At 45.5% G+C, this 22,392-nt stretch overlaps 11 protein-coding genes and 1 non-coding gene across 12 annotated transcripts; 9 read left to right on the top strand and 3 right to left on the bottom strand.

Moving 5' to 3' along the window:
- Positions 1 to 385: 385 nt before the first annotated feature.
- Positions 386 to 2,038, top strand: BT62DRAFT_1071005 (uncharacterized protein; the record flags this gene model as incomplete). The annotated part of the gene is made up of 9 exons (XM_043178714.1): positions 386 to 559; positions 605 to 673; positions 722 to 740; positions 801 to 1,078; positions 1,129 to 1,231; positions 1,282 to 1,469; positions 1,521 to 1,559; positions 1,613 to 1,765; positions 1,819 to 2,038. The coding sequence occupies 9 exons, from the start codon at positions 386 to 388 to the stop codon at positions 1,864 to 1,866; spliced, it is 1,071 nt and encodes a 356-aa protein (XP_043045284.1). The 3' UTR covers positions 1,867 to 2,038.
- A 968-nt stretch (positions 2,039 to 3,006) lies between these two features.
- BT62DRAFT_265519 (uncharacterized protein) lies at positions 3,007 to 3,659 on the top strand. Its single transcript, XM_043180294.1, has 4 exons — positions 3,007 to 3,053; positions 3,107 to 3,404; positions 3,460 to 3,586; positions 3,643 to 3,659. The coding sequence occupies exons 2-3, from the start codon at positions 3,171 to 3,173 to the stop codon at positions 3,523 to 3,525; spliced, it is 300 nt and encodes a 99-aa protein (XP_043045285.1). The 5' UTR covers positions 3,007 to 3,053; positions 3,107 to 3,170; the 3' UTR covers positions 3,526 to 3,586; positions 3,643 to 3,659.
- BT62DRAFT_999484 (uncharacterized protein) lies at positions 3,559 to 3,809 on the top strand (the record flags this gene model as incomplete). Its single annotated transcript, XM_043190814.1, has 2 exons — positions 3,559 to 3,630; positions 3,687 to 3,809. 2 exons carry the CDS (start codon positions 3,559 to 3,561, stop codon positions 3,807 to 3,809), a joined length of 195 nt encoding a protein of 64 aa, XP_043045286.1.
- An 80-nt stretch (positions 3,810 to 3,889) lies between these two features.
- BT62DRAFT_999485 (uncharacterized protein) lies at positions 3,890 to 4,333 on the top strand (the record flags this gene model as incomplete). The annotated part of the gene is made up of 3 exons (XM_043190815.1): positions 3,890 to 4,122; positions 4,177 to 4,197; positions 4,246 to 4,333. The coding sequence occupies 3 exons, from the start codon at positions 3,890 to 3,892 to the stop codon at positions 4,331 to 4,333; spliced, it is 342 nt and encodes a 113-aa protein (XP_043045287.1).
- Positions 4,334 to 4,577: 244 nt separating this feature from the next.
- Positions 4,578 to 6,485, top strand: BT62DRAFT_880988 (uncharacterized protein; the record flags this gene model as incomplete). Its single annotated transcript, XM_043182651.1, has 8 exons — positions 4,578 to 5,198; positions 5,249 to 5,295; positions 5,346 to 5,422; positions 5,473 to 5,500; positions 5,554 to 5,560; positions 5,613 to 5,677; positions 5,731 to 6,264; positions 6,323 to 6,485. 8 exons carry the CDS (start codon positions 4,578 to 4,580, stop codon positions 6,483 to 6,485), a joined length of 1,542 nt encoding a protein of 513 aa, XP_043045288.1.
- A 99-nt stretch (positions 6,486 to 6,584) lies between these two features.
- On the top strand, positions 6,585 to 7,595 carry BT62DRAFT_999487 (uncharacterized protein; the record flags this gene model as incomplete). Its single annotated transcript, XM_043190816.1, has 4 exons — positions 6,585 to 6,735; positions 6,797 to 7,065; positions 7,128 to 7,166; positions 7,230 to 7,595. 4 exons carry the CDS (start codon positions 6,585 to 6,587, stop codon positions 7,593 to 7,595), a joined length of 825 nt encoding a protein of 274 aa, XP_043045289.1.
- Positions 7,596 to 8,717: 1,122 nt separating this feature from the next.
- On the top strand, positions 8,718 to 9,555 carry BT62DRAFT_925970 (uncharacterized protein). Its single transcript, XM_043184923.1, has 3 exons — positions 8,718 to 9,102; positions 9,156 to 9,459; positions 9,515 to 9,555. The coding sequence occupies exons 1-2, from the start codon at positions 9,075 to 9,077 to the stop codon at positions 9,431 to 9,433; spliced, it is 306 nt and encodes a 101-aa protein (XP_043045290.1). The 5' UTR covers positions 8,718 to 9,074; the 3' UTR covers positions 9,434 to 9,459; positions 9,515 to 9,555.
- A 115-nt stretch (positions 9,556 to 9,670) lies between these two features.
- On the top strand, positions 9,671 to 11,637 carry BT62DRAFT_925971 (uncharacterized protein). The gene is made up of 3 exons (XM_043184924.1): positions 9,671 to 9,853; positions 9,917 to 10,692; positions 10,751 to 11,637. The coding sequence occupies exons 2-3, from the start codon at positions 9,933 to 9,935 to the stop codon at positions 11,206 to 11,208; spliced, it is 1,218 nt and encodes a 405-aa protein (XP_043045291.1). The 5' UTR covers positions 9,671 to 9,853; positions 9,917 to 9,932; the 3' UTR covers positions 11,209 to 11,637.
- A 474-nt stretch (positions 11,638 to 12,111) lies between these two features.
- Positions 12,112 to 12,652, bottom strand: BT62DRAFT_925972 (uncharacterized protein). The gene is made up of 2 exons (XM_043184925.1): positions 12,355 to 12,652; positions 12,112 to 12,297 (listed from the first exon to the last, which is right to left on the bottom strand). The coding sequence occupies exon 1, from the start codon at positions 12,642 to 12,644 to the stop codon at positions 12,396 to 12,398; it is 249 nt and encodes an 82-aa protein (XP_043045292.1). The 5' UTR covers positions 12,645 to 12,652; the 3' UTR covers positions 12,112 to 12,297; positions 12,355 to 12,395.
- BT62DRAFT_925973 (uncharacterized protein) lies at positions 12,392 to 12,866 on the top strand (the record flags this gene model as incomplete). Its single annotated transcript, XM_043184926.1, is given in 2 exon segments — positions 12,392 to 12,602; positions 12,617 to 12,866. 1 exon segment carries the CDS (start codon positions 12,657 to 12,659, stop codon positions 12,864 to 12,866), a length of 210 nt encoding a protein of 69 aa, XP_043045293.1. The 5' UTR covers positions 12,392 to 12,602; positions 12,617 to 12,656.
- Positions 12,867 to 12,949: 83 nt separating this feature from the next.
- Positions 12,950 to 13,534, bottom strand: BT62DRAFT_265714 (uncharacterized protein). Its single transcript, XM_043180295.1, has 2 exons — positions 13,497 to 13,534; positions 12,950 to 13,441 (listed from the first exon to the last, which is right to left on the bottom strand). Exon 2 carries the CDS (start codon positions 13,366 to 13,368, stop codon positions 13,033 to 13,035), a length of 336 nt encoding a protein of 111 aa, XP_043045294.1. The 5' UTR covers positions 13,369 to 13,441; positions 13,497 to 13,534; the 3' UTR covers positions 12,950 to 13,032.
- Positions 13,535 to 14,146: 612 nt separating this feature from the next.
- Positions 14,147 to 14,290, bottom strand: BT62DRAFT_t25. The gene has a single exon. It is a non-coding gene; the product is annotated as a tRNA-OTHER (tRNA).
- Between the last annotated feature and the right edge of the window lie 8,102 nt (positions 14,291 to 22,392).

Raw genomic sequence — 22,392 nt, forward strand, 5'->3', positions numbered from 1 at the left:
TCCTCGTTGGACTCATCGGGTGGACACAATCTGCATGCAAGTGGATATCTGAATGTCTGAACTGTTTCTTAACTAGGGTTCTAAAAGTTAAAGACAATCGACCCACATTGAAAGATGGCGCAAAACTCTTGGAAAGATTGGAACCGCACCTCTCAGGATATGGGACCACGCGCCATGGGAGATCGACGGTTCGAGATTGCCTGGGCCGCATGACCTACTACCAGTTAGACTTGTTTCAATTTTTCTTTGAACTAGACCTTGGCAAGTGTTGCAATATATCGGAAGGTAAATTTGGCCAACTTGGAACTGTTCCAGCACGGTGGAACATTTCATCGGACATAAAATGCTGTAGAAAAATCGAAGAACTTTTTCAAAGCCCATCATTATGTGGTTCTTGTCTCTCCTTACTATACTCGCTTCCACCGTTGTCGCTCAGCAGCATAATACCAGCCCGTATGTCGTCGGATCGGGTGGTAGAGGCTGGAAGTCGTTCCCAGAGGTTATTGATGCTACTGCATATCCGGAATGGTTTTTAAATGAGACGATAGGGGCTTATATTGTGCGTCCTTTCTCGCTTGTGGTTTCTTCGCCTCGTAATGATTAGCCTGCATACCAAACCACTGGCCTCGATACGAAAAACGTTAAGAGGGCAGTTATCGTCTTGCACGGAAGGGTTCGTTATGTCCTTACTCCGTGCGACCCGAGCTGACGTTGTTGCAAGGCGCGAAGATGCTGGCACGGTGGGTTTCCATCCATGTATAAAGTAACGCCGAATCGATAACTCAAGTTACCCAAACTAGATTGGACTGCCGCAAACAATGCACTGTACCAAGCGGCCTACGACGATCACACCATCAAACGCGAAGAGATATCTATCTTGGCACCATGCTTCTTTGACGAAAATGACCTGAAAGCGGGCGCAGCGCGGCAGGGTCAGCTCCTATGGCCAACGACTCGGACATGGATGGGCGGACATCGTAATGTTGGACCGATCTCAATATCCAACTACAGCAGCTTTGATGCCCTCGATACTTTAGTTGGCTATTATATGGACAAAAATCTCTATCCTAATTTGAAGGTGGGCCTCTACTTTCGCTGTCAGCTATCCCGCTAAATATATATTTCCAGGTCGTCGTCGTTGCGGGTCATTCAGCTGGTGGTCAGATGAGTCAGCGCTATGCTGCCCTGAGGAAATCGACTGAGAACGATGATCGATTACATTTCTGGATAGGTCAGTCCGTAATGCGACAAAACCCGTATTGTTCATTCACACGGGTGTAGCCAATCCGGGATCACTATTGTGGTTAACAACAGACCGTCCGTTTCCTGACGGCACGTGTGATTATGATAGGTACAAGTTTGGTTTGGCCTCCGGTTTCCCCCGCTATGCAACGGACGCACTGGTTCTCGGAAGAGAAGGCATCATTGAGAGATACAAGGGGCGCAAAGTCAGTTATGCCTGGGGGCTGGTGAGTGAGACTCGTATAATCTTGGAATAGGCGCCAAATGTATGTTTTCAGAACGATCATGGCAATACGGATAGACGCTGTCCAGCAATGGTAAATTCTCCTCTTCATTCGCTTTTTTTACAATGATAAATGGCTCCTCATAGACTCAGGGAAGCACTCATGTACAAAGGGGCAAGAAGTTTGTTGCGATGCTGGAGCATATGGGTGATATACCTAAACTCACTACCGTCGATTGGATACCCAGCGTAGGCCATAGCACCGAGAGAATGATGTCAAGCGATGTGGGTATCGATAAGGTGAGTGTATACTTCTGGCGAACCTATTTCCCTACTGATTCATGGTTGGACAGTTGTTCCGGCACACGGAAACTGGCTCGGGTGCTTCGACCGGGGATTAAAAGTGGAATCGGGACAGCACACGGTCACTGTTGGCTTGCAACTATTGCTTAGACACCTCCAAAATGTGATAATACCAGGCAGTCAGAAGGATGACAATGGACATTTGTTTCGTGACAGTGGTATAGGACACTTTGAACACTTAGATAACGATACGAAGTTTACATAGAACTGAAATGCCACATGGTATATGTTTGCTTGGATCAGATGGATAGTGGCTGCTTGATTTTCGAGAGTGAGAGAATGGAAGCAATGGATGTCTTTACGCTCTCCCCACCATTTTCGGTTCCATAATGATATCCAGGCTCTATATATAACGATTCCATCTCTGTTCATGATCTATTGGGTGTCAGGACTCGTCGGCGAAGACAAGGGGTGCACAGAAAGTTCGGAAATCACTGTTCCAGCTACTAAAAGCATGTAGAATGTGTCGTAGTGACAAGGTCTTTGACATGTGCCCAGCGAGTACTGGCAGATGGAATGAATCATCGTGGAATGAGCGAAGATGAGACGGCACGTTCGGCGCAGATGTGAGAGCGAGGCTGCTTGTGACGCATGCTGAGCTGCCTTTCCTAGAATCTAACACCAAACGCCATCCACAATATCTGTCGGTATAGATAAATAACAGACTAAAGTGAGTCAACTTTCTGTCTTTCCTGGAGTATAGCCGAAAGGATCGTCCACAATATATTTGGGTATAGACAAAGTTACAGACCTAAAGCGAGCCAAGTTTTCGTGAACAAGAACGCGATCTTGTTGGGAGGCAATTTATCTCAACTGGCTATTTTAGGAAGTGTGATTGTATAGGTATTGGGTTCACGAAATACACCAAGGCCAGAATTACAGAATTTTCGGCATTCCTTATCGCCCACGATACCAAGCCGTCGAAGTCGGAGAGCATGATTCAGTATCACATCAGTAGCAACAGAAGGAAGTGGCTTTCTGAAATATTTCTTGAGTTTTGCTTGAATTGTAAGGTCACCTCCGTAAGGTCACTGAAAGAAAGGTGTTGGAAGCATGATCTTGTATACCTAGAAATTGATCAATTTTTAGCCAGGTTCGAAGATTTCTATTAGTGACGAACAAGTAGGCTAGACAAGTTAAAAGCTTTCCCGAACTCGGGTCGTGAAAGTCCGATCAAGGAACTTGCCGAACCCGGTTTCCAGTACTCGTATTCGCCATCATGATCGTGGGTCTTTCTTTCATTTCACGCAAGTCGTACTCGTAAGGAACTGCAAATAGATATCGATATACGGCCGCTCTAATGTTCGAATAAACGCAAAATGCCTGGTTTCGGAGTTCAGTTATGATAATCCTTGGAGGCCTTGGCAGATACTCACCTGTTGTCGTTGAAGGTGCCTCAACGGTGGCGACACCTTCAGCTACGGTACGCGTCGACACCAAAGAAGACACAGATGCAGCGACAACCGTCCTGACACGAACATTCATCAATGATTTCGCCATGAATTTGTATGGCTGCATCAAGAAGAGAAATGCGTCTACCGACATTGATTCCCGGGACCCTGGAGTGCAGCGGACAGTGAAGAATCTCTGGCGTTCTCAGAGGTGCTTGATGATAATGACGATGCTGGTAGGCGGGGTTGTTACCCTTGCCGTGGTACCGCAAGGTGATGGGAAAGGAGAGAAAGTTGTTGGGGTAGCAGTGTAGCTTCAGCCCGGGGCAGACGTTTCACATGCCGCTGGGAAAGTTGCTGAAATCTGGTGCGGGGTCACTGCTAAGCGGCCGGGGATTCCGAGGGCTCAAGGTATGTCACCAGTGTATTGGCAAAGGAGACCGATATTCACCTCATTCTTTTTCTAGCGAGTTTTTCTGGACTATACTTCTCCTGTTGAGAAAACGATCTCGAAGGCCTTCAAGGGGCGAAATATGGATAGGCTCGATTCTTGGCATCTGATGGGAATCGTGGTAGATCCTGACTGGTAGGGAAGAGGTATGGTTTCCTGGTGCTTGATACTTTTCCTTCGCTTATCTTAGCTTATTCAATAGGTGTATCTTCATTCCTCATGAGAGATGGCTTTGCTCGCGCAAAGTCTAAACCCGTCCGCCTAGAAGCTTCGAGCGCCAAGAGTCGTGATATCTATGGTCATTTTGGCTTTGAGACGAGAATATCAGCTGGGTCCTTTACCGGTGATATAACATGCCTTATCACGTATTTGGGAAAGGTCGGGTGGATCGTCATGGGCTGCGGGCCAAAGGTGCTGAAGCGACAGGCTTTTCTGAATGGGTCACGACGAAGGTATGTGCATGGAGCAGTCGGGTAATTGTGTTTGCGCCTAACTTTTGCCTGTAGTTGGAGACGTGAAAGAAACAAGTGAATAGAGGCTGCCTTTACAACAATCAGCTATGCTCACCTCCTCAGTGGTGCCAGTAGCTGTTTGATTGCAGTTGCACACCGTCTCGACCTTTTCCGTCGACCGCCATCACAGGGTATTATAGCTACATTATAGCGTAGAGGTTTTCCACTATAAATAAAGGCAATAAAATCCAGGAGAGATCAAAAAAAGTCCGGCTATTTTGGGACTCGAACCTGAGGATGTTTATTTGTGATGGGCGATCAACTTTGACAGTAACGACGACGTCCATCTTTTTTTTTAATCGTTGCTGGTCAACGACGCCGACGCTGCAATGCCACGGTCTCGGTCGCTAAAACATATTTCTGTTTCATCCGCAAGCTCTTTCGCAGATGCGGTGATGTCACTGACACCACGAACGCCCCAATATCGATCTGGACGAGCTGAAGAAGGGTATACCCAGGACGAGCTGCGAGAAATGCATGGCGAATATCCAGAGGATGATCCACAGTCGTCCGCTGCGCCTCTGCTGTCGGCAGGTAGTCCACGTACGGATGAGCCAAAGGGCGGAAAAGCAATGGCGGCGACGGCCGCTTCAAAGCTACCAATTGTGTTCCTCTCGTTCGTCGCAGGATTCATTTTCTTCCTCACTGTCGTCGAGTATCGGCGTCCTGGGACGCTGGAATGGTATCTGGGCATACCAATACCGTCCTTCGAGCAGATGCCGGCCTCGACTGGGAACCACGACGACCTCAATTCTTCGCTTATCATCTCATACGAAAACTATACCAGCTTTCCGCTCAGCACTCATGACTACCTTGTCGAATGCTACAAGATGCATCCCGGTGGATTCATGCCGTCTACAAGGTTTTGGGAGCCAACAGCGGCGGGGTTGATGGATGTCGTGCACGGCGAGGACAAGGATGTATGCTCCAGCACCATCACATATATGCTGGATGGAAAGATCGGGCTCGTGGCGGATTTGGCGTTAATGGCACAGGCAGCTGCACTGGCGCGGGAGGTACATCTTGTTCGAATGTTCGATCGACGCATATATTCACCTACAGCCAGCGGAATAGGACCTTCTTCATCGACGATACCTACTGGAACAGGGGAAAGTGCGTCCCTCAACTCTGTGCTAGTCTCTTTCTCTGATATTCTCGTACAGATGGCTTGACCATTTCCAAGACGTCAGAGAGACACAGCCTGGTCCGGAGCCTGGCTGTAAACAACCGCCACCACAAGGTCTGTTCGAGCAGTTATCACAGGGTCTTCGACTTATGAGGGTTCTGTAGAATATGTTGCTTGTCCTAGACATGCAAGGTATGCGAACTCGTCATCTCTCCTCGCTTGCAACATCTGATTCATCCTCACAGACACTGGGTAGATTTTCTTTTCGTGTCCAAGGAAGAAATACTTCTAAGCAGGCCCTTAGATTATCACTTCGCGAACCGCCAAGTTCCATTTTGGACAGATGTATTATGAACACTATGAAAATGGGTAAGTGGTGCTGCCCTTTTCTTCTCGGCCGCGTAGCTAATGTTCGCCATTAGATATGCACAAAACACTAACCGTCTTAAACCTATCTATGACTTCGCTGCTGGATCTCTGCGGAATACAATAATACCCAATATTGAAAACGCTCGACTCATCAGCTCTGCACGAGCAGAGGTCGCTGTTTTATCATCTATGTATCTCTCCGTACACCTTCGCCGTGGAGACCGCAAACCCTCCTCGTACGCGTATCACGGGGGCTATGTTCCAACGAATGACTTTGTCGACGCGCTAGACGATGCGGCTAGAAGGCTGCAGCGTGGTGACCACCCTTCCCTCGTATACCTCGCATCGGATTCACCGACGGCACTGGAAGAGATATCTACCTTATTACCTTCCGTCTATTCGCTGTCGCGGAGTGCAAACGCAGAGCTGAAAAGCCTCGTCAGTCCCGGGGAATATTTCCAACGGGACTTTGACAAATACGACCTGGAGACAAGAATTAGGGCCACGCGAGGCATGATTGTGGACTTTGCACTCCTCAGTGGGGCATGGAATGAAGCAGGTCCTGACGCTGTTGTTTGTACCGTAAGGTGTGTCAGTTATCCCGCTTTATTGAGTGTGACTCTTAGCTGATAACCATTTATATAGTTCTGCCGTATGCAAGTTATCTGCTGTGGCACTTGGTTGGGAGAAAGCTTTTGGACATCTCGATAAGTATGGCCTTATCGACAGGCAGTTGATGAGTTGGGTTGATGTCGACCAAAAGGGTCGCATCATACCGGAATGGGCGGCATTCGATCTATTCAACTAATTGGCAGCCCCTTTGATAGCGAACCATTGTTTGCGCCATTGTCCAGATCTTGAATAAAGCATTCGCGTCACCGCGTTTAATTCTTATCCTTTTGCCACCATGTCGTCTGCTGTTCAACGTCCGAATTTCTTCGAGACCTATAGACATCTCGCATCGTCGAACGATGCTCCTCTCGATTGTAAACTCATCGGCAGCTGCCAAGCTCTACCGGAAGCCCAGACATCGCTGAACGCTTTCAAGGAACAATTAAGTTGGAATGGGATGATGAAGATCTAGAGATGCTTATACAGTGGAATGGTCATGAACTTGAGGAGGCGACACTTATACGACTTCGTCAAGCGCCACCTACCCATCACGTTCGCCATTCGCCGCCTTCCCTCAGAGATCATCGCGGAAATCCTGCCTCCCGCTCGCCCGCGATGGCGTCACACTGAGGATTACCCAATTGTTCACGACACAAGCCATGCTTCTTGGAGCTACAGCCGTGTCTCCTCCCTATGGCGCACCATATCGTTGTCCCTGCCTCCTCACTCTCGACGAAGTGACCGCGGCCCAGTGTCCCCCCTCCCCGGCTTCACGGGTTGAAGCCCTGGCTGGAGCGTTCGAGGGAATAAGATCCTCCGAATTATAGGCAATATCCAGGATGAAGCTGTCATATCGCAATATGGGGATATGATAAGGGTACTTGTCACTGAGAGTCACCGAATGGGATGATGTCTTTGCGTGGAACGTGATGCCGCTCAGACGTACTGTACAGGGAGACGAAATAGCTTCTTGTCGGCAAGAGACTCGCAGGGCCCCGCAGGCCAAGATATTCTGCGATCTAATCTCCGGGCGTACCACCTTGGGGGGTTTCCGACGTTGACGGCGATCCTTTTCGACTTTAATGATGCGCGCTCAACTTCGAAACGTTATCTTTGGGTTATCAAAGTTCCAGGACCGGACGAAAAGTTGCTGGTGCTCAACAATATTGAACGCTTGGAGATTAATCGCACGAGCTTCAACTTGATCAAGTACTTGATGTTGTCCCTCCCTGAGTCGTATTATCATGACGTTGAGCTTTTGGGCGGCCGCGGGGTCCCTTCGTCGGTCGGTCGCAATGTGCCCTGAAGGTATTGTCTATTCGCGATTTGCCCCTTTGGACGCGTGTATGGTTGGACTACACGTGTGTAAATTGGCCAGGAGCGGATGAAGGATGCAAGAAAATGGCAAATGAAGGAATATCAATAATTTGAAAATTCTAAACGTGGGACTCGCAGGACGTCGCGAAGCGGTGTGACACCGACGTGATGTGCAGTTCGTCGGGTCCTAGGCTGAAGCTATTGTGACCCAAACGCGCCTTGTTCGAAACTACCATGGCAAGCAGGATACATTCCGCTAAATCTGGGAGCAGCTGGACGATGAACGATCTGCGATCGTACAACATAACTATTGTAAACGGCACTGTACCAACCTTCTTCGGAATTCCCAACCTTCCTCAATCCACCGTAGACCCTATCATTTTAGGCAATCTCAACATGCCTCATGGACAAATACCCAAGTACCTGTCGACTCTTCTTCAACTACTTTTTAACATATGCTATGGGGCGACTGCCAGGAGTTTCACCAACAGAATCTACCGTCGAGGATTTTTCCCTTCTTTTGTTCGACTACGACGATCACGATCGTGTCGTGCATCAACAATTGGAGATCAGATTCCTCATGGGTGCCACACGTGTTAGTGCTATGCCGAACATCTGTGTTACGGATGCTCAATGCACAAGAAGGAGAACAAGGTATGTCAGGATACTGCGATCAAGAAAGTAAGTTGCTAATCTGAACCATTTTCAAGCAATATGAATATTCCAAAGATCCAGTGTCCCCAGCTTGTGGCAGAGGCCGTTGCGGCGTTTTCCCACAAATAATCAACTTCGCCGACTGGCAGGACTCCCGGCCGTACAGGCTGAAACATTTACTGGGATCGGTTTGAGAGGAACCGCTGGAGCGTTTTACAAGACCCCAGTCACTGCTGACTGACCTCCTCCGCTCCATTGAGAGAACAGTTTCCTCCCCAGCAAACTGTTGTCCACCGGCTTGTCCCTCCCGTTCAATATCCTGTCATGTTTTTGCTCTGCTGATCTTCCATAGCTTCTATAGCGTCTGTGTCTTATGTACCTTACCCCGGTTGATCTCTGGACTTGCCTGTATTATTATGGCATTTTGCCTCAAAGTGTTAGAGATACGCCGAAATCCATGTACAGTGGGAGCGGGAGGCAAGGGATAATGATTGAAGCGAGCGAGGTAGGGTAGATTAGAAAGATGTATGTCGTTAGAAAGTATAATAAATTCCGGCAAGGGCTCCTGAGTTAACCTGAAAGATCCAGTTTGCGAAATAAATGAAGACAGTAAGCAGCGCGAAGCTCGACTGGATGTCGGAACCATGTTAGAGCTGGTGAACAAAGTTACGATATTATATAGCGAGTCATGGGAGGTATCGGCCAAGAGAGACCAGACCTTGCTAAGCAAAACGGTTGGAGCCCTAAACCACACGTGCAATCAAACGCAGCTTATTTTTGAAGCCATCATGGCCAACCTCATACGTTCCGCGAAATGTGCGAGCGACTGGACGGAGTACAAGCTAGATGCGTTTAACATCACTATCAATGACAATGTAAACGAGGACGTAGCCACTTTTTTTTGGAAATCCCACTTTGCATGCACCCGCCGTAGATCCTATCATTCTCAACAATCTCGACATGCCTCCTGGACCAATAACCAAGTCCACTCGACTCTTCTTCACTTACTTGGACAACACCACGCGGCTATTTCCCCCAGATGCACGAAAGGAAGCGGCTGTCGATGATTTCGCCTCGTATCTCCTTGGTTTGGCTAGACTATGGATGAACTCAATCGTGTTATACACCAGCGCTGGATGGAGATCGGCTTCACAATGTGTGCTTGGAAAATAGGCGCATCATTCTGCAGTGTTTTGAAGCTTTTAAGCAAATTCCTTTAGTGTATGAGTCACGTTTGATGAATACAGCCCGTACCCAACCGTGCCCCTTGATGCTGACCGATAAATGTATAGATAAGTTAAAGTGCTTGTAATTATATTGATTCCGGTGTGCTGTTTCCGATTTTTGCGCTGATTGATAGGGATCTTTGCTTATTTAGTTTAAATGCATTACAAGGACTTTAGAGGACACAAATACCGTTCCGGAGATAAGATGGGCGAGAGCGGGGCGCTTAGCACTAACCAGCCTTGTTCGCGGGCATCTCGTCTAACGTTTATTAGGGTTCCAAGCCTTAACCCACCAGCAGCTGACCCAAATCCCCCCTTCCAAACGACTGACGTCTCTTACTATACCTACCGAGCAGTCACTGTAAAGGTACACCATCTTCCCCTTGGCTCTTGCCATCTTTCTGACATTCTAGTGCCTTTCCATTTTTAGGCATCCCCCCTCCGTAATGGCCCTTTTCTTCCCTCAGGAAATCATTGACACGATCATCGATGAATTGCAATTTAGTTCCCCATCCTCCCATCGCCACAGAAACCTGTCCTGCTGTTCCCTCGTTTGCCGTTCTTTCCTCTCTCGGTGTAGAAAACACCTCTTTTCCTCTATCGTCCTGGCCTCCGATGGACATCACTCGTGGAACGAATTCCACGATCGCGTCTTCAAAGGATCTCCCGAAATCATGCTGATGATCCACTCTGTTGTGTTGAGTTCGGGAGATGGTCATGATAAGATCTTATGCACGCTTCTCACAGCTATGTGCAATCTCCGCCACGTGGAGCTGGCCTTTGGGTTCCAGCCTAGGCGAAGCAGGGTGCTCAATGCGCTGAGATTTCACAAGCGTACCATCATATCGCTCAGGTTCGCAGATGTCACGTTTCAAAGCTCTGCGGCGTTTTTCGACTTCCTGGCGGCCCTTCCTGAGCTCCGCTCGCTCATGATCAAAGACTTGGATTATGAAGAAAACATGGGGATATACCCGGCACAGCGGGATAATAAGGGCCGCAGCTGTCGTCTGGAGAATTTTTATTTCCACGCATCGAGCTATACTCGAACCGGTGCGTTTAGGAAGCTAATCGATCACAGAGATATCGTACCTTCTCGCAATTTACGTCGGTGTGGCGTTAGTCTGTGGGACGGGGATGACCTCTTGAGAGCGAAAAGATTCTTGAACGACTCGCTTGATTGTCTCCACTTGATTTACAATACCCAGCGTATGTACCCTGCTACTCTGTTCTTTTTTTTTTGCGATGCGCTGACGATTGGAAACAGTGAACTTGTGCGATATCCTCGATATCCTCGATTTCAACCTCTTTAATCTCCCGCACCTCTCCATCACGACCTTCCTACCACCAAACTTTCGATACACTGACATGGATGAATTCGAGCGGGGAGTGAGGAGATGCGTCCTCCTCGATGGGCAGCTCGCACTCGAGGAGCTCACCTTGCGTCTCTATCCAAACTTGGAGAGCTGCGCCACCCATAGCCTATGGAGGGTTTTGGACGCATCACTTTCAAGTCCGTGCTTTCCGCGATTCCAGCATCTGGAGGTCGAGTTGATCTATTCCACTGACCGCGGGCTTACGGACGACGGCGGGATGACGTCGCAAACTATCGGGGAACAGTTCTCGGCGTTGAAAGGGAGAGATGGTGTCCGTTTCAGTTGCCGCTATTCTGACGGCGACTTTGATGATAGTCGATTTGATATCTCTCATGGCCTACTATCTTGAATGTCGGTTGTTTTATGCACCTTTCGCAAGGCTGGATTATGATATTGATGAAAATTTGCAGTTATATATGTAGAGGAGTAAACGTTGGCTGAGACCTGGTCTTTACTGGGGCTCCCTGCTCTGTTGACCTCTTTATGCCACCTCCTTCATAGCAGTAATGATTTTTTCCCCCGGTATTCTATCGAGGTTTCGGTACCTTTCAGTACACTTTGCCTTCGGAGATTGGGGTGCCAACTTCGCTTCATTCATGCTGCTCACCGAGTCGTTCGGCTGTAAATGGGATAAAGGATGTTAATTGTTAGCTGGAGTCAGTCGCAGATCGTTACTTCTTCTGTTGGCCTATATTTACAAGAGACAATCATGCTTATATGGAAGCGATAAATTGTCCAGAAAACGGGAAATACATACAAACGAGTAACAGCAGCCGACAAATTCAATTTAAATTCAAATTGACTCGGCATTCGCCGTTGTTGGATTTTTACTGAAACGCGACATTTCTTTACCAGTACGTGCTTTGAACAAAAATCTTCTATATGTCCTTAACATTGAAGCTATGATATAACAGTTCCTTTTCTATCACCGGATGGCTGTATCTGTCCCGTTTCGTGCTCCACCATAGATCATTGTTTCCTGGCAGGTGTATACGATCCACTTACCGGCGCGATGTCCCCATCCGACATGTCGTTCATCGAAGAGCAAAGACCAGCTCCTATCGACCGACTTTTTGTTGAAATTCTCATTTACATATTTCATATGTGTGTTCTCGACCGCGGTTCTTACTTCAAGCGTCTTGGTGTTAATGACTACCAGAGGGGCCCCTGGAAGCTTGGGCAAATATGCTCGTCCTGGAGGCAAATTGCCAACAACACGCCGACTTTGTGGAAACATATATCACTTGCCGATGCTGGAGTCGTGAAGGATCCCGTGTCTAGATTCAAGGTAGCATTGAAGCGCTCTTCCTGCCTTGCCCTGGACCTGGAGTTATCCCTTAATGACAGGTATCCTCTCGAGGTGAAGAGTACGATCTATCAGCTCGCTATTGCTCAGTCGTGGCGGTGGGATCTCTCCACCATCGCCCCTAATCACAAAGTTATTTCTTTTTCGTTCCTAGCGGGGATGAATTTTGTCCTGATGACGCTCTTCCAGGTCTTTTGAGCTTCCTCCAGCGCTCACAATATTCTCGCGTATCACTTGAGCTCGTCGATGTCATCTTCACTGACATTATTTTTGAGATTCTCCATTGCACCCCACACATCAACACTCTCAAACTTTCCACACAAAGCTGGGCCACCGGCTATGATCGCATATTCAAAGCCCTCATTGACCTCTTGGCTTCCCATCCCTCTACTCAGCAAAGCTTTTTTCCTCTCCTCGGGAATCTTCATATCACTATCGATGATCTCCTCATAAAAAAGCCCTGTTCTTTCGTTGATCATGTTTTCTTTGACATGGTATCTGTGAGATGGAATACTAGGATCTTGTCGGCCGTCGCCCTGGATATATCAGGGCCAGGGAAGGACTTGAGTTGGGGATTGACTCAGGAACATATCAAAGAGTTTCGCAAGTACCAAAACGACGGATTGGATATCAAACTTACTGTCTTACATCGCGATCGCGAAGCTAAAGCCCTATGCCCTATAAGAAAGAGATACATCTAAACTTTAAAGGTCGTTCGTCCGTATCTAGTTGCCTAGGCGTTTCGCTATCTCTGCGTATCCGGGCGATTGATCGTGCCGAAAGTGATCGAAAGTGGCTCTCCCACCGCGAGAAGAACGCACCCTTACTAGTAAAGTGATGTGCAGCGGTCCCGCAGGAATAAGGTCATCAATAGCATGATTTGGGAGAGCCAACGTCTCGGGAAGTTATGTTACGTTGCCCTTGAAACCCGAAAGATGTCGATGTCTGGTGGGCGGGTTGGTTATTATGCATTGGTCCATTGCAAGGATGTGAAAAACGATGGTCAATTATTACACCCCGCGCGAGGCTCGAACTCACAACCTCAGAAGAAGTAGATTCTATTCTCTGCGCAAGGAGCGATTCTCCTAAAGCTACATTGCACAGGAATCTAGTTCCATGTATCTCTGATGCTCTATCCTGTTGAGCTAGAGGGACACAGAAGCAGATGAACGGACATGAGGTTTGTGGATATTTTAGAATCATGGAAGAAGGAAAGATGACATGGGAAAAGCTGTGGATCCCGCGTGATGAGCCTACAACAAAGTGCCCGCCCGACCTATTTTGAATGTCGTGAATTTTTCATTACTCCACACAAGGCTGGATCATAATACTTATGTCTGTGCTACTGCAGCAGAAGCTATGTTGCCAAGGAAAGAAGCCTGTCTCTGCAATCTACTGGCAGCGGGGGAATGGGTGGCGAGAGAATGTGATGCAAACCTGAAGTTGAGATTAACCGTCGATAGATACGTGATAAGGAATCACATACAAAGCGCTGATGTTTCCACCTACTCCAGAGACGTCAGCAGAGACAGTCGAGCGCATCACCAGAGGCCCGTACTGAAAATGACCAGGTTCCGTATTTAGCCGCCTCGTAAACTTTGCACACGCGAGCAATTGTTCATGCTGAAGAACATTGTAGATACTAAGTATCTCAGTCCCGGCGCGAGAAGAGCGCGCAGTCTGGAAGGATAAAGTCATCATGTGCCTTTGGAACAAATAGCATATATATGCTTCTGCAGAAGGAAGGAAGCTATGTTTATGAAAGCGATGTGCAGTAGTCCTGGAGGAATAAAGTTATTAATAGTATGCTTCAGCAGGGGAGTCAAAGTCTCGGGAAGTTATGTTAATTTGCCCTTGAAACCCGATGAGGGTGGTATTTTAACACTACCAGATGAAAGATACATTTGAAGATTGTGAAAAATTGACCCAGGATGTGTCCTATATATATATAGGACTATTGAAAAAAGTCGGATTACCATTACGCCCAGCTTGGGATTTGAACCCACATCTTCAGAAGAGGCAGATTCTTCCCTTGTAGAAAGATCAGCTACTCAATAGCAGCCGATCGTCCCAAGAATCATCTACCTTTGATCTCTGCTGCTCTATCCTGTTGAGCTAGCTGGGCATGGAAGAAATAGAATGGACCCGAGCTTTATGGATGTATTGGAATCACGGAAAAAGGAAGGACAGCATGGGAAAAGATGTTGTTCCCTCATGGCGAGCCATGCAGTCAAAGCGCCCATCTGACCTATTTTAAACATTGTGAATCTGGATAATATTACTCACATTTGTTGGGATCTTATTGTGTTCTCAGTAAACATCAAAGACCTTCCTTTGTCCTGCCACTATTTAAATAGTGTAGCCTCTTGTTCTACTTCTTTCCTCAGTCTGTTTATGCACCATCATGTCAAGACTAAGGTAAGGCATTTACTATTCCTTTTGATTTACTTTATTTACAATGTCATAGTTACTCTTCTTACAGGTTCAGATTCTAACAGGTTATGGATGTTTTTTTCTTTGAGCTATAAGCCAAGAAGTTACTATTTGAATCTGATTATGACTCAATTTGACATGCAAATATGAACTTTTCTTTGCATTTTGGACTATCAGTGTGCAAGCCATTGAGCTACCATAACAAACCCTACTGAAACCACAACCCTCAGCACTATGACTGCTCCTTCTCCTGTTTCTCTATTACCCACCAATGCCACAAAACCCTTTATATCAGTTGTCACCATTCAAAGCTCACTATTTATTGCCATAAACCTCAACAAGAAAATCAATAATTGGCAAGAATAGAGTGATGATGTACTCAATTGTTTAGCAATGTCTGGAGACATTGATGAGCATCTACTTGATTGTCTTCTTTACCCTGATAAATCACTTGAGCTGCATGCACACATGAATTGGCAAACCAATGATTGTACTATTTATGTCTTCATGAATCTGAAAGCTGTTAAAGCAGAGAAGAACCTCTTGTCTGGATATAAGCCATTGAAGATAGCATGAGACACTCAAGATGTGTCATGAACAAGAGGGACTGATTGTGCAGATCAACTTAATTCAAGAGGCACTTTATATTCACTATTCCTGATCTGAACACCTTGCTGTAACTACTGTCAAACTCATCAAGCTCAACATGCAAATTCAGAACATGTAATCTCTGACTCCTGACTTATTCTTATGTATTCTTATGCTCAACTCTCTCTCTCTGGAGAACTTGCCTCTATCCAGACTTCCATCATCCAACCTATCAATCAATCCACAAAAGCTAATCCTATCATATTATCTGATATTCATAGGAATCTAGATATTCAACAGCAACTGTTCAACACTGCTCTCTCAGCAACAACCACCACAAATGCTCAGTCTCATGGATGCAATATAGTGGTGGGCACAAACACTTGTATCAACCCCAAGTGCTCAACTCTGAACAGCCATATGATACCCTATTGTGTGGCAGAAGGAGGTAGTATGGAGGGCAAGACAATTGAGAAGTCTAGGACAGCTAAAAGATATGACCAGGAGAAAAAGAGAACTAGAGATAAGATTAAAAAAAAGCTATGCTATCAATCATAAAAGATAATACTGAGAAAGCATACCTATTTGATGTGAGTGTTGGCTCTGTCACCCTCATCTCTATCTCTGAATCCTCTGAGAAGGCAGAATTCACTGCTCTTGCTTCAGATATCATCACTCTCATCTTTTTTCAATTGTTATCTCTAATCTCAGCTATTGAAGCAATGGATTATGAAGGCTGGCTCACTTTTGAAAAATGAGGCTACCACTACTGTTAACTAGACTGAAAGAAGGAGAGAAATTGACATTTCCATAGTGACTGTAGCATCACTTGACCAAATTTTTCATATCAGTCTTTTAATAGAAGACTACTCATACTTTCTGGACACTCTGGCTACCACCCACATTACATCAGACAGTCTGACTTCCTGATCCTAAAGGCAATTCCTCCCAAAATCATATGCAGTGTTGGCAACTCATCCATTGTAGCTCTTAGCATTGGTACAGTGAAGATATGGAATGCTTGTGGTATCAATATCCTTCTTGAGAATGTCTTATACATTCCAAATGTGACTGTTCATCTGATGTCAATCTCAGCTTTAGCCTATTTACAAATCACTGCTCATTTGGATGACACATCATACTGGCTATCATGTAAGAATACTGGTGCTATTATTACTTGAGAAACCCTTAGTCCCAAATAAACCCTATACAATCTCAACCTCTTATCACCTGAGATAGAGCATGTGATGATTGTGATAAAATATGAACTGGACCTTGAAATCTGGCACAAATAGCTTGATCATCTCAATTACCAAGCAATAGTCAAAATGATATAAATAAATGCTGTTGAAGGTATGTCTATCAATCTGTCCTGCATTCCACTAAAATGCCAATCATACATCTCTGAAAAACAGACAAAAACACTAGTATCAAAGAAATGAGATGAAGAGTACAAAGCAACATGGCCACTGATATGCTCAGTAACAGCAAGTGGAAAAAGGACTAGTGGGTGGCAATGAACTTCAATCAACACTAAAACCTCCCAAACTCTACACTTATCACTAATATATTGAATTCAGGCATTTTGAGTATGGTAGAAGCACTCTGCAGATTTAATAATCAAGAGAAGCATTGTTCAAAGAATGTTTATTCATTACTAGTGAGTTATACAAAGACACCACTCATTATTGGAGATAAGATATGATTATAATAAAAGTGATTTGAGTTTTTGTTAGGTCCAAGTTGCATGTGACTAGTAATATATGATAAATGATTGCTACCTCATGTTTGGGTATAACAGTCAAGTTCAGTGATACTGGTTGTAATGCAGTTAAAGCATTCACAATTTGCTCGAGATGAAATGGTAAGAATAAACTTTAGCTCGAAGCTGGGGTTTTACCAGCAAGAGTGAGCTCCTTAAATACTGAACATGATTTGCTAATAATACTACCTACTTATTGTATTTCTCTCTATCTCTGCACTTATTGTCTTGGAGTGTCATTACCATACATAAAAAGCTGTTTGTGTGTCATTGAGTAACACTGTTGTATCAAAGGACAATGACAGACTTGGTTAGTTGTGATGATTAAGCCTTGTCCCACAGTCCTAAGTGCTTGTTTTGGTGCCCTGACTAAGCATAAAATAGAGGTCAGATGAAGAAAAGAGTAGAAAATTGTAACATTACCCCTGCCTTAAGACCATCGTTCCAATGGCTTAATTTAGGGATAATTCATAGTTATGTATAGTCTCATTGGCATTTATCAGCTTCTCGTTTACCCACTGATTGGATTCCAGTCCATAACCCTTTCAGCTGACTAGATAATCAACTGTGGTCATCATCTCTTCCCCTTTTGCCTTGACTTTTCATAGTTTATGATTTAAAACTTGGTCAACTTTATAGTGTTCTTCATTGTTGATGAGGTCCAAGGGTGGTGGTGGCAGTCGTTCCTGGTTAGAGAACGTGGGTGAGATGTAGAGAGTCAGGATTGTCTCATTGAAGACATTGTGAACCTTCCAGGTATTGGGTAGTCAGAGTTTGTAAGTGCTAGCCCCCACTTTTGAGATTATAGTGAAGGGGCCAGTGTGCTTGTCTGCTAACTTGTGCTTGGGTTGTGGCAGGTGGAGGTTGGTGGTGTCCAACCAGACCTTGTCATTGATGGCATAATTATGGGCTGGCCAATGGTGTTTGTTGTACTGGATTTTTATGGTTTTGGCTGCCTTTTCGAGAGCAGCCTCAGTTTCTTTGTGGATTTTCATCATGGTAGCTGCAAAATCACCAGAGGTGGGAGTGGTCATTTGATGTCATTCAGTTTGTGCAATGTTGAGGTGTCAACTATAGTTAACAAAAAATAGGATTTTTCCCATTGCTGAATGTACCTGGTTATTGTGCTGGAAGGCAGCAAGAGCTAGCTATTTCACTCAGTCATCTTGCTGATAGTTTATGAAGAGGTGAAAATACTTTTCCACTTTTTGGTTTATGTGCTCCATTTGCCCATCAGTTTGGGGGTGATAAGCAGTAGATGCATTGCATTTAATGGAAAGAAGATGATAGAGATCATCAAGGAACTTTGAGACAAATTGAGGTCCTCAATCAGAGATGATCATCTGTGGCATGCCATACTTGGCATAAACTTTATCTCATAAGATTTTTGCCCATCCTTCAGAGGTCAATTCAGTAGAACAAGCAATAGAGATAATAGATTTTGAGAACTGATCAACAATGATGAGGATTGTATCATAGCCATTGCAATCAGGGAGTCTAGTGATCATGTCAACTGAGATGTGGGTCCAGAGTGATGACAGAACTTCATTTGGATGAAGCAGTGCAGCTTGAGCCTGAGTTGATGACTTGCCACATTGGCAGACTTTGCATGCTTTGATATATGCAGCAATATCATTCCCCATTTTGGGCCACCAATATTCCTGTAGTACTAGTTCCTTCATCTTGGCTATACCAGAGTGACCAGCTGTGGTGTGATCATGGCAGGTGGCTATGATCTCACCATGTAATGCCTGATTCCACAGGATATAGATTTGCCCATTGTAGCAGATTAATCCTTCCTCCTTTGTCATTCCCCACTCATGATTGAGAGATGGGGCTACTCATTGGTCCCACTTGTGGTTGTTCTGAGTCACACTTTTGATGCATTCATGGATCTCTTCTTCTGTTGGCATTATCATGGCTCTGAAATGTTTGGACCTTAACAATGTCACTCCCTCATTATTGGTCCCTCTCTGATCATGATCTGCCTGTCAGCTTAAGAGATCGGCCTTTTTGTTTGTCACACTGGCTTTGTAATAGAGTGTGTACTGGTACTGACTGAGTTCAGTGACCCATCTGACTTGCTGGCAGTTCAACTTTTGCAGTTGCCAAAAGTATCATAAGTTTTAATGATTGGTCCAGATCTCAAAAACTTTCATTGCTCCAATGAGATAATGCTGCTATTCTTCCAAGGTGAGCATAATGGCAAGGAGTTCCTTGTCATAAATCTTGTAATTTCACTCAGTGATTGTGAGTGCCTTGGATAAAAATGTGACAGGGCACCATTTCTTGTCTTGTTTCTGAGATAGGATGGCACTGATTGCTCTCTCACTTGAGTCTGCTTCAACTCTGAACTTTTCTTCCTGCATGGGGATGGCAAGTATGATATTCTTGGCTAACCATCTTTTCAGATCATCAAAAGCAGCTTGTTGAGAGGAGCCCCATGTCTAGAGGGCATTGCCAGTCAGTTGTGTCATGGGTCAGATGATCTTGCTGTAGTCTTGGATAAATCATTGGTAGAAGTTGGTAAACCCAAGGAATGATTGTAATTCCCTTTTCTTAACTGGTTCTGGCCATTTGGTTACTTCTGCTACCTTGATGGGATTCATCTGAATACTTCTCTCACTAATGATGACCCTGAGGTACTCGGTTTTGAGTACTTTGAACTCATATTTTTTGGCCTTGAGGAACAACTTATATTTCCTCATAAGGGCTAGTACCTGTCATACCAGCTTCCTATACTCCTTCTTGGTCTTTGACATGATTAAAATATCATTGAGGTAGATAGTGACTTTTTCAGTGGCAATGAGATTCTTAAAGATGTCATTCATCATCCACTGGAACATTGCTGAGGAGTTAGTGAGTCCAAAGAACATGACCATCAGCATGAACAGTCCCTGGTTTGTCCTGAATGCCATCTTTCATTCATCTCCCTCTTTGATGTGAACATTGTTATATCTCTACTGGATGTCGAGCTTGGTGTAATATTTCACACCTCAGAGTTTGTCCATTAACTCTGAGATTAACAGGAGCAGATACCAATTCTTGATCATCATTTCATTAAGCTTTCAATAGTCTTGGACCAGTCAAAGTTTGCCATCTTTCTTTTTGACAAAGAAGAATGGTGATGCTATAAGAGATTTTGAGGGTCTGATGCATCTGCTTGACAAGTTTTCATCTAGAAACTTGTCAAGTTCCTGCTGCTCATTGTTTTCTAGCAGGTATGTTTTGCAGTCTAGATTGGCATTCACATTTGGGATTAATTCAATCACATGGTCCCATAGTTTTAGTTTTGGCAACTCATCAAAGCTCTCCTTCTTGAACAGGTCCCTGAAGTCATGTGCTCATTCAGGTACCATCTCCTCAAAGGTCTTCTCCTTTTTCTGCTCATTAGCTTTGGCAGCCAAATCATTGGTATGGTGTACTGCATGAATGTGCAGTTCATGTTGAATGTCAACAGCCAGGATTGTCTCCCCATCCTCCATCTCTTCATCCCATCGATCCTCTGGATCTTCATCAGGGAGTTCAAATAGGATTTTCTGGCACTGACACCTTGTGAATGTGATTCACTCAGTTTTTCAGGTGATCAGTGGATTATGACATATAAGCCAATTATGACCAAGGAAGATTTCCTTGGTTCTGAGATCTGTGACCATCAGGTCAATTTATTCAGAGTGATCACTGATCATGAGCCTAAGCTCTATGAATTCAGTAATTGAGCCAGCCTGGTTTTTTGTTCTGTCAGCATTGTAGACTGGAATTGGAGCTGCCATAGCTGTTAAGCCCAAGCGTCACGTGAACTGACACACGTGATAAACAGGTGTTCCTTCGCACTTCGAGGAATCACCTGAGTTCACTATATGTATATCCGAACGGTGTGACTCAAGGTCAGATATAGACTCGAGGTAAAATGGTGTGTATAAACTTTAGCTCGAAGCTGGGGTATACCAGCGAGAGCTGTCAGTCTTAAATACTGTACAAGTATCGCTAAGAATATAACTACTTATTGTGTCGTTCTGTGTCTATGGTGCTCGTTGTCCTTGAGCATCGTTGTTGTACATAAAAGGGTAATTGTGCGTCGTCGGCATCGTTGTATCTAGGCGGTTCAGTTGTGCTTACTAAGCCTTTTCCCATGGTCTTGTGCTATGACTAAGCATAAATAGGGGTCAAAGAGCGGAGAGAAAGGAAAAATCGTAACATTACCCCCTCGTTAAGACCATCGTCCCGATGGTTTAATTAAGGGATAATTCATAGTCATGTATGGCCCTGTCTGCATCCATATATTTTTCGTTGACCCATTGGTTTGATTCGGGTCCGTACCCCTTCCAACTAACGAGGTAGTCAACCGTCGTAGTCATTCCCCCGCCTTTCGCTTTAGTCCGGCGGAGTTTGTGGTCCAGAACTTGATCGATTTCGAAGTGTTCTTCTTCGTCGATCAAGTCTGGCGGCGGGGGAGGTGGGCGTTGTTGGTTGGGGAAGGCCGGTACGATGTATGGGTTTAATAGCGTTTCGTTGAATACGTCATGGATCTTCCAAGTTTGTGGCAAGCGCAATTTATATGCGCTTGGTCCGATAGCTTTAATGATCGTAAAAGGGCCTGTGCGCTTGTCGTCCAGCTTCTTCTTTGGTCGTGGCAAATGAAGGTTCGTTGTGTCCAGCCATACTCTATCATTTGGCTGGTAGGTATGGCTAGGACGTCGGTGTTTGTCGTAGGTTTTCTTCATTGTTGTTGCAGCCTTTTCCAACGCTGCCTTTGTCTCGTTGTGAATTTTTTCCATCTCGGTTACAAAGTCGGACGATGCGGGTGTAGTCGTTCGGAGGCGACTTGTCTGGGTGATATATGGGTGTCGACCGTGGTTTACGAAGAATGGGGTTTTTCCCGTCGCAGAGTGTACCCGGTTGTTATGTTGGAAGCCTGCAAGCGCCAGCCATTCGGTCCAATCATCCTGTCGGTAGTTAATGAAGAGGCGGAGGTATTTTTCGATTTCCTGGTTGACGCGTTCCGTTTGTCCGTCTGTTTGGGGGTGATAGGCGGTGGACGCGTTTTGCTTGATGTTTAGGAGTCGGTATAAGTCGGTAATGAATTTGGAAACAAATTGAGGATCCCTGTCTGAGATGATGACTTGGGGCATTCCATGCTTTGCATACACTTCGTCTCGTAGGATTTTCACCCACCCTTCGGAAGTCAATTCCGTTGAGCATGCGACTGGAATGATCGCCTTTGAGAATCGGTCCACTATGATGAGGATGGCGTCATAGCCGTTGCATTCGGGTAGGCCAGTGATCATATCGACAGAAATGTGTGTCCACAGGGTGGAAGGTATCTCATTGGGGTGCAGGGGCGCTGCTCGGGCTTGCGTGGAGGATTTCCCTCGTTGACAGGCTTCGCAAGCCTTTACGTACGCTGTTATGTCATGCCCCATTTTTGGCCACCAGTACTCTCG

Source organism: Guyanagaster necrorhizus (assembly GCF_019112545.1).
Source record: "Guyanagaster necrorhizus MCA 3950 unplaced genomic scaffold BT62scaffold_2, whole genome shotgun sequence".
Classification (NCBI taxonomy): Eukaryota; Fungi; Basidiomycota; class Agaricomycetes; order Agaricales; family Physalacriaceae; genus Guyanagaster; species Guyanagaster necrorhizus.

Excerpts from the sequence above, each read along its gene's own strand:
- BT62DRAFT_265519 (XM_043180294.1), top strand. The coding sequence starts at position 3,171 with ATGATAATCCTTGGAGGCCTTGGCAGATACTCACCTGTTGTCGTTGAA. Across the intron at positions 3,405-3,459 it reads ACCCTGGAGTGCAGCGGACA|GCGGGGTTGTTACCCTTGCC; the intron begins GTGAAGAATCTC and ends CGATGCTGGTAG.
- BT62DRAFT_925970 (XM_043184923.1), top strand. The coding sequence starts at position 9,075 with ATGTGCGAGCGACTGGACGGAGTACAAG. Across the intron at positions 9,103-9,155 it reads GCGACTGGACGGAGTACAAG|TTTTTTTTGGAAATCCCACT; the intron begins CTAGATGCGTTT and ends GGACGTAGCCAC.
- BT62DRAFT_925971 (XM_043184924.1), top strand. The coding sequence starts at position 9,933 with ATGGCCCTTTTCTTCCCTCAGGAAATCATTGACACGATCATCGATGAA. Across the intron at positions 10,693-10,750 it reads CTTGATTTACAATACCCAGC|TGAACTTGTGCGATATCCTC; the intron begins GTATGTACCCTG and ends GATTGGAAACAG.
- BT62DRAFT_925972 (XM_043184925.1), bottom strand. The coding sequence starts at position 12,644 with ATGATCAACGAAAGAACAGGGCTTTTTTATGAGGAGATCATCGATAGT.
- BT62DRAFT_265714 (XM_043180295.1), bottom strand. The coding sequence starts at position 13,368 with ATGATTCTAAAATATCCACAAACCTCATGTCCGTTCATCTGCTTCTGT.